This window comes from Colletotrichum fioriniae, assembly GCF_027942845.1.
Source record: "Colletotrichum fioriniae strain IMI 355084 chromosome Unknown scaffold_19, whole genome shotgun sequence".
Classification (NCBI taxonomy): Eukaryota; Fungi; Ascomycota; class Sordariomycetes; order Glomerellales; family Glomerellaceae; genus Colletotrichum; species Colletotrichum fioriniae.
In genome coordinates this window covers 318,612-328,059 of record NW_027076855.1, presented here as the reverse complement: position 1 = coordinate 328,059, position 9,448 = coordinate 318,612, and the positions used below count along the sequence as shown (strand labels likewise).

Below are 9,448 nucleotides of genomic sequence, written 5' to 3'. Positions count from 1 at the left end.
ATGGAGGCTTCCAGTGGCTATGCCAGTAACGGCTATCCGAAAGCTCCGAACGGAAAGATCAACGGCAAGATGAACGGCCAGGCTGTGACAGTCAAGAGGAGGACAACGCCTACAAGAGGGCCCTCGTTTCTCCGCCGTTCGTTCAACATCTTGGCGAGGTATGTTCCCGATTCTTGGCCGTCACCAGCATCACGGCCCTGTGCATATTGTGAAGCGTATTCGGACTAACACTCAATCCCTAGGATCCTGACGTGGTACTCCCTTATCTCGATCCTCTTCCGCTGTCCCGCAAACCTCGAAGCTTGCGACGAGTCTTCCCCAAAGATTTGCAAGCCATACTTCCAGCTGAAGCAGGCCGTATTACCTCATGTCGAGCCCTACTATGATACCTATGCCGCTCCCTACGTTGAGAAGGCTGCCCCTTACTACGATATTGCCAACGAGAGGGTCTTCGTCCCTACGAAGGCTTATGCGACCAAGTACGGCGCCCCTCGTCTCCAGCAAGCCCAGTCTTACGGCCAGGCACAATGGGAGAAGAACATCCAGCCGCAGTTGTCCGTCTACCAGAAGTTAGCTCAAGACAAGTATGACCAGACCGTTGCACCTCACGTTGCCAAGGCCTCCACCACTGTTGGCCCGTACTACGACATTGCGCGTACAAGTGCTCTCCAGACCTACCACGATGTTCTTTTCCCCTCGTACCAATTCGTGCAGCCTTACGCCGCCCAGGGCTACGCCGTCGCCTCTCAATTCACCACCGAGACCGCTGTTCCCTCTGCCTACTGGGCATGGAACAAGACCTACAGCTTCCTAGATGCCACAGTTTGGCCCCAGTTCCGGGTTTTGTACATTGAGAATGTCGAGCCTCAGCTAGCTAGGATTGGACAGCGTCTCGGCCGCTACAAGAACAAGACAAAGGGGTCGCTCGAAAACGTCTCTGAGAGGTAAGAAGAAAAATGACGCATGCTTCTACCACTGCTTCAAGTTCACCCACTTACCAGTTGTGTATACAGTGGTTCTGCCAAGGCTTCTTCCTTCACAAAACCCGCGGCTTCCACCGCCTCCTCCCTTTCCTCGTCCGCCTCCTCCGTAGTTTCATCAGCTACTCAGAAGGCATCCACGGCCATTGAAAGCGCTCATATTCCCGACGCATCCGAGGTGGCTCAACACGACCACTCTGAGCAGGTTCACGCGCCCCCGGCTGGCGAGAACGAGTCCGACATCCGCAAGATCGCCAGGGAGACTGTCATCGAAGACCTGAGTAGCTGGCAGGCCAAGTTCGCCAAGGCAGCTGACGAGGGTGCTTCTGAAATCGAAGATCGCGTCGAAGAGATCTCCCAGCGCGTCATTAAGGAGAGAGCTCATGGCCAGGGCAGAACCCTCGTGACCGAGCTTCAGGATGCTGCCAAGTCTGAGGTTGATGCTCTGCAAAAGCAAATCATTAAGCTCGTCCAGAAGTCTGTTGATGCCCCGGAATCCGCCCAAGATGAGCTGCTCGCCAGTGTTCGCAAGGCTGGTCTCAACGTCAAGGAGAAAGCTCAAAAGATCCGTGCCTGGAAGGCCGAGTACGAGGCCGAAATCGAGAGCTCCGTCTCCGAGGCCGCTGATACCCACTTCAAGATCCTCGAGAGTATCCGCGACCTTGCCCTTCAGCGCATTGGAATGAAGTGGGCTTGGATGGACGGCATCACCTACAAGGATTGGGCCAAGTATCACGAGTTGAAGGACCGCTTCGCCGAGTGGATGAGCGATCTGAAGAAGCTCATCATCACCCACCCCGGCCTGGAAGCAGCCCGCGAGGCTTCCAACGAAGTCGAGGATTCTGGTATGGCTGTCGCTCAATCAGCAGCCCAGGAACTCGCGAGGCTCAAGCAGATCGGTCTCTGGAAGCTCGCTGCAAAGGATTCATCCGACAACTTTGACAGTGAGACGGCGCGCCTTGCTGCCGAGGAAGCCGATCGTGCGCGTGAAGCTGAGGTCGCTGCCGCTGAGGCCGCCAAGGTCGCCGAGGCATCTGCTGCTGAGGCTGCCGCCACCGCTTCCGAGGCAGTTTCTACCCCCGAGGAGGACCCTCTGGAGTCAGCCGCCAGCTTGATCGAAGATGAGTCCCCCGCTTCCGACCTCAACTCGGCTGGGGCCGCGAGCTCTGTTAGCAGTGTCGCCAGCGAAGTCAAGGAAAGTGTGAGCAGTGCCATTCCCGCTGTCTCTTCCGCTGTGTCCGAGTCTGTCAGCAGCGCCGCTAGCCAAGTCTCCAGCGCTGTGTCCGGCAGCTCTTCCAGTGTTGCTTCGGAGCCCGACCTGGCATCCACCATCATCCCGGGCCAGGACCAGACTTACGTCGTCGACACTGATGGAACGTCGCCTGCAGGCGATGAAGAGAATGCCCTGCCTGGAGAGAAGTTGGAGGAGGAGATCATCTCCGAATCCGTCGAGGATAAGCCTGTTGCCGCAGCCACTGAGTCTGTGAAGCCGGCTTTCCTAGGAGCTGCCGCCCAATCCGTGCCCAGCCGGGTTCCCATTTTGGACGACGACGAAGATGAGGAGAGCGTTTCTTCCAGAGCGCAAGAGGCCTACTCCGCCGCTGTCTCCAAGGCATCTGAGCAGTACTCGTCCGCCAGCGCCGCCATCTCCATCAAGATCTACGGCACCCCTCAACCGACGGCTGAGAAGCTGGTGGCGTCTGCTTCTGGTATCTACGCAGCTGCCATCGCGTCAGCCAGTGCCAAGTATGATGAAGCTGTCAAGGCCGCCTCAAATGCCATCTACGGCACTGTGGCTCCTAAGCCTACCCCCTCGTACGACTGGTCCAGCGTCAAGGCTATCGCAATGCAGCGTCTGAACGAGGGACGTTTGGCGGCTGAGCAACAGTACGAGAGCGCCAAGATTAAACTTGGCCTCGCCACTGCGACTCCCACTTCCACCGTCGACAAGCTTCTTGAGCAGGCCAAGTACAACTACTACGCTGGCCTCGGTGTGGCTCACGCACGGTACTCTGAATTCATGGCCGCCGCTTCAGCTGCCATGAGCTCCGCGACTGCTACTTCCACCCCGATTAACATTGCCGGCACCGCATCTTCGGCTGCATCCTCGGCTGCGTCAGTCGCCACCCGCTCAGCTGATGCGGTTGCCTCCGGAGCGCAAAAGGAAGCCATGGCTGTCGCTTCCGCAGTCAGCGATGGGTTCTCGGCGGCTGCTTCGATCGTCAGCGACTCTGTTTCCGCAGGTGTTCAGGATGTTGTCGATGCCGCCCAGGCCATTGAGAAGGGTGTGTCTGACACCTGGGAGGCTGTTGTCAGCCGTGCCAGCGTTCAGATCTACGGCAAGCCTACCCCTACCGCATGGTATGACAGCGCCTACAGCGGTGCCGGACAGTACGCGTCGCAGGCTACTGCTGCTGTGGTCGAGAGTTTGGCCGCTGCGCAGGTCCAAGCTGCCAAGCAGTACGAGGACATGAGCAAGCTCGTCTCTGAGCTCCTTGTGGGCAAGGAGCCTACCGTTTCCGAGAGTGTCCTGGCTCGCTTGCAGGCGGCCTACTCCACGGGCATCGCCTCCGCTGCCAGCATTGCTAGTGCTGCTTCCGCAACTGTGTCTTCTGCTGCCTCGGCTGTTACGGATGCCGTTAAGGAGACCGTCCAGCACGTCCGCGATGAGTTGTAAACGGCTCTCAGCACATACAACGCCTCCTGAAATACCATGAAAACATACGATTGCATGAGTAATAAATAGCACACGAAATCATCTCAAACCCCGCCTGAAAAGGCAAATACTTCCATCACGCTCTTTTACGTACCAGATACCCTCGCGCCTCGAGTATCGTGGCCGACTAGTCTCGAAAATTTTCTTTTCTGTCCTGCTCTCATCTGGCTACTTTGTAGCGCCGGTCCCGAAGCCATCGAAATTGTTGTTCGTCGATACGTCTTCTCAAAAAAAAAGACGTGGAGCATCTGATTCCTATTTTACGCATTGGAGGTGTAGGAGGAAAGGAGGAAGTAAGGTGAAGACGAGGCTGGCTTGTGGTACAATGTGGCAGGGCACGGAGCTGGCGTTTGACAGTGGGAAACTGGGATCGCGGTTCTTTGGGGATACAATGACCGGCTGGCCCAATACTATTTCACCTTTACGTTTATGTATGCTCATGTGTTATGTCTGTCTGTATAATTACAGTTTGTGTAAAGAAAAGATTTGACTCGAATGGGGCATTGCCTGTGAATGATTGAAACGACGATGAGACTCTCGAACTGATGACGCGAACGGCGTTGGTGCACTTTGGGTACCTACATTCTCTGGCGTTAAACATGAATTATAGCAATACGGTCTGTCGACACAGGATGGGCTCAAGTTACATGGCAGTCATGTGTCATTGGATCCTGATACGATGAATCTTCACCGCCTTGGAGTAGTAGATGTAAACGGAAACCCATGAACGTGAGGTCCTTCGGCATGGAGAATGGACGATTGGCTTTCAGGACTGGTTCGTTGAGATACTCCCAATTGCGACGCGCCCTCTCCGCCGATTCACCCTCAAGTTCCCCTTTTCCTCGAGACATGTTGGTGTTGAGTAAGCTATCGTGGAAGGATGCCACGGCTGCAAGTGAAGTTCGGATACCCTGCCACGTCTAGATCTCAGATGCCTTGGAATGGCTTTTGTAGGGTGAGTTCGTTGCTATGACGATTTTGGGCCAGAGGAAGATAAAAGCATTTTAGATGGGCTGGCGATTAGAAGAGAATTTGATTCTCTCATCCGCCCTTTCTTCAATCACAAATCCTTCACAAGTTCGCGTCAACTCATTTACCCGCCGTCTCGCCCTGATATCCTCCAGGTATGAGAAGGAAAATTGCCTCGTCTGTCATTGAGATCTCACGACACATTAAATAATATCGGGTACGGCTCCTAGAGAACTGTTTTGCTTCCATGGTCTCCAGGTTTTAAGTCTTGGTTGTTTCTGTCATGAGAATTTGCTTGCTTCCTATATACACGGGGCCTATCAGAGAGTCTCCTTGGATCTTTGGCGACTCGTCCCAAGAACAGGTGTATTTCGAGCCTTCTGTAATAATTCTCTCTTGTTGGGGGGTCTCGAGGGTCGGGTAGCTGGCTTTCAGGTCGTACGCTTAGAGAAGGGGTAGAGCGAAGGAGTCAAGATACTCATATTGACGAACCAAAACATCATGCACGAAATCATGTTTGATACCTGACCCTTTGCTGTAATGGTACCGTCAATTCGATGCAGCTACCTCGAGTCTGATTAAAACGAAGTGAAGTGACTCTCAATTGGATGGGTATCCAAATACGTCGTCCGTTCTCTCCGGGGGTATATAATGCTCCTCACCAACATCACTTTGACCCCCGAGCCTGCCCGTCGGGAATCGGCCGAAGTAATATCCGTCGACTTCTCAGCCTCGTTCAAGGTCACAGTTTGCATAGTCAAGACGTTTTAGTTCTCACATTTCTGAATGGATAGATTGAATATAGATCATGGAGAGCAGTCGCAGTGCGGTATACCTGAAGAATAATTGACCATGTCCCTTTCAAGCAGCATTGTGAGCCTGCTTCTTGACAAGCTTACACGACGTCCAGCACCTTTACCGCTAACACCCCCTCACAGCAAATCGCGATCAATGGACAACGGCATCTCCTCCCCGCTTAAAGCATTCGATATCCAGATGTCACATAGCTAAACACCAGTTTCCTATCCGGCCGCGGTCCAGACCTGCTTCCGGGTCTGGGCTGGAGAATTCCCGGGGCAGTTAGAGCGTATCAAATCGTGACCTTTTCCCGCCGCGGAAGCGGTACAGAACCCGTGAGGGGGTGGTCGTTGGAACACATGCGTGAGCTACAGCAAAATTGTGATAACTTACAAAGCTGCGATGGCGTTCCGGGCTACTCGACACAAGGCAGCGAGATAAGGAGCGATGTGGTGACACAGGTCCCCTATCTCGACACACACCGCTATGGCAAGACCTGCGATTTGGATGTCACGAAACGACTCAAACAAAGGACTGTTCAGTAAGGTGAAATATGTTTTTGGACAGGATATGACCGTCGGTCTCTTGGCTTGCACATCCATACCTTCAAAGTTCAGGATCGTCAAAGCTTGACTCGAAGAGTCAGCAGTCCAAATTCCCCCTTCGAGAAAATTCTTTTTCTGATGAGCGTCAGAGAAACAACAGAATTCCATCATCGTGACTTGGTTCGTTCATCAATCAGAGTCAGAGGCATTTCATGTAGAAATGGCGCGAGCCAGGCCCCCATGCTGACCTTGCAGAAGCGAATGAATGGGGCAAGCGGGAAGCCTTTAGATTCGTCCGCTCGCAAAGGGTGTACGGAGCTTGCAATCAGTAACTTGCAAGTTGCAGTCTCACATCCGACCGCCGAGCAGGCAGCAGAATTATTTCCAACACCATTTTCCCCCCTTTTGCCCCGCGTTTGTGGTGCTTGATAGTCGGACCGAGCGTATCGTGGAACCCGACGTGTCTCTCTTCAGGTACCTAGAGTTTGGAGATGAGACAGGTTGAGAATACGTTGGAATCGTTACACGGAACTTCCTTCATGTATAAGGATCTGCCTTCGCCTTGGAATACTACCGACATGATGAATTGAGCGAGCAGAATATCGTCTTCTCGACGTGTTGATGGCTCCTGTCAGTGTCTAGCCTAGCCCTGCGACGGCAACCGCGAGGAGTGAGCTAGTGACGGATCTTTCCAGAGTACGAGTGTTGGTAGTCAGTACGAAAGGCCCTCTTTAGGAAGTCTCTGAGGACTTGAGGACGGGGCCCCTTGACGAAAGTCTGTCATTCCGACCGGGAATGTATGGGCAATTAAAGCTGCCGGGTGCAGCGATGTGGATATGAAAAGACGATTACTGCAGTCTGCGGTAGTGGTGTCGGAGATAATGTGGATGCCTCTCACTCGACGAGGTTTTAGTGTTTAGGCAGCAAGATAAAAAAAAAAGAGGAGGACGCCAACAACCATCCTGGGAGCGGAACCTAGGGACGGAAGGGCAGCGCCAAGTGCCGTGGTCAAATGGACTTCTGTGACGGAGCCGCTGCCTGTCTAGGACGAAGGGTCTGTCTGTAAAGGCACGACGAATATTTGGTACGGATACTCAAGTTCCCATTTGGAAGTTGTCTTCCATTAATAGGAAGAAGGAATTGGCGAGCAGAGGAGGAACTTGAGCCCTGGACGAGGCAGGGAGAGACGCCTCAATGTGCCTGGATGCCAAGAAAGTCAGTGACAGGTCCCCCGTCCAAACCTCCACGATCTGATGGTACGTGTATTCCAGACCTAGGCATCTGATCCATTGGGCAACCAAAGTAGGAAAGGTGAGTTTGGTGTCAAAGATTGAAGTGCCTTGATGCATGGATGACGGACACGGACTCCGTTTAGACGCCCTGCAATAGTCTGCGGTATCCATACTCTGTATGGGGTTCTCGTACACCAGAGCGAAAGAGAGAACGAGGATTGTGTGAGAGCACAGCAAAACTGGGCAAGGCAGCCGTCGATGGCGGCAGGGTTAGCACAGGTAGCGGTCCGCTGTCCACTAGGTGCTCAGCTCTCCTACGATGCTGGCGTGCTTAGTCTTTCTGGAGATGCGAGCCAGGATGAGGGAAGACACTAAAACGGTAAAACGAGCCTCAGCTTACTCAGGCTTCAGTGTGGACTGTGGAGGATGCTGATGGCTGATGAGAAAGCAGCCAACGTCGGGCGTTAGTGGTGGGCTAAGTAGTCCGAGCCTTAGTTCGATGCGGTTCCCGAGGATGTGCGTGCTGATCAGACGTAGCGTATCCGTATCTTGTGAACAAGTGGATTGCCATGTAAGAGATGCCCATTGGGAGGGAAAACGGGGGAATTCAATACGGAGTATCGTATATACCTGGGACAAACTGGGCAAAAAGACGTGCTGGACGCTGCGTTTTCCTCTTTCGTTATTCGAGTATGAGCATGTGAGAACCTAATTCGAGATGATCGCCCAACGTGTCTTGTTGAAGAGAAGCAGTGGACCTTGAAGTGTGTGCTTCCTGAATGGTGCTCTCGTACTTTCGAGTGCCAAGATCCAGACGTAGGTATTGACTCTCCATGGTGAATCACTTTTGTCAATGCAATGTAAATGTCAATGTTAATGGGTGAGAGCTTGAGAGGATGTTGATGGCAACGGGAAGGTTGAGGTACAGAAGGTACGTACTCTCGCCCCCCCCCGGCAAGTTCAGCCCCGATTGCCCGGGAGGGGCCCATATCGCAGGCTCCAGGATTCTTCTGGCCAATGACTTCCTCGATACATATGGGGCTAACCGAAACGAGCGAAACAAGCGAGGCAAGCGAGCCCCAAAGGCGCTCCTCCTCCTTCAGGCAGCAGCATTTCCAGCCAGCCAGCAATCGGCAGGAGCGACACAGCAAGCAGCCCGCGCGCACCTTCCGTCGCAGTGCAGCGCATCGCAATCGAATGTCGCACATTTTCACACGACACAATTGGCGGGCCACCAACTCCTCATCTCATCAACATCCACCCAAAGCATCACCAACATCAAGCCACAATTCTGAACCACCGTCCAGCCAGTCTCCGCCTCTCAGTTCGGATACCGGTACCGTATTTTATTTGCTGTCCCTCCTGAGCAGGCAGTGACAGGGTCCCGTCCGTACGGTGTACGGAGTACGGGTAGTGTGGACGGATACCTGATGGATTATCGACAGGAAAGGGTAAAGACCGTCCGTACCTAAACTGTGGTCTGTAGGCACCGAAATAATCCAATCCTTCTTCCCGCAGTCTCGGGTCTCTGCTTGGCTTAGGTTGGATCTTTGGTCGCACCTGGTCCCCTACCATACCTTAGCACCTCTCGGCCTCCATCCACTCGCTGGCGCCCATATTCTACGTGCCTACGTTCTTGGACTTCCTTGATGACCACGACGGGGCCCACGAGTGTTGGATGCAATCTTCTTCCCTCTTTACTTTCTTGCCTCGCACTTGTCTGCTTTCTCCCTTCACTTCAACAACAAGGCTGGCCATCTCACAACGAATATTCAAACCAACAAGCTAGAAGAGTGTTGGAACCATCTATTATTATCATCACCTCACTCACATACGTACGCAAGCAGCTTTAGCCGCGTAATCGCTCACTTCAGCTTCTCTGCGCTGCGGACGGCTGTATACGTACCCCCGTCCACGTCCAACGACCACTCACAGTCGCACTTCACCCGCCAACTGAGCCCCGCCGCCCGCACAACCTGGCTCATCCGCTTCCGATATTCACAGCGCCGACCCCGAGTCCCGACTTCTCATCACCACCTCCGGTCCTTTCTAGAGCCGCATTGCCAACACAGTCTCCGATTATGTTACTGTGAAGAGCTCCTTATAGACGCATTATCTAATTCTCACGAGCCGCGCTCACTTGCTCTGGCTTCGACTCCCTCACATCTCACCCCCGCCTCGCTGGTGAGGGGCTCACCTCTTTGTCCT

General features: G+C 53.7%; 1 protein-coding gene across 1 annotated transcript; it reads left to right on the top strand.

The window, feature by feature from the left end:
• On the top strand, positions 1 to 3,657 carry N0V96_011822 (uncharacterized protein; the record flags this gene model as incomplete). The annotated part of the gene is made up of 3 exons (XM_053192627.2): positions 1 to 158; positions 243 to 944; positions 1,014 to 3,657. 3 exons carry the CDS (start codon positions 1 to 3, stop codon positions 3,655 to 3,657), a joined length of 3,504 nt encoding a protein of 1,167 aa, XP_053049984.1.
• Positions 3,658 to 9,448: the final 5,791 nt, after the last annotated feature.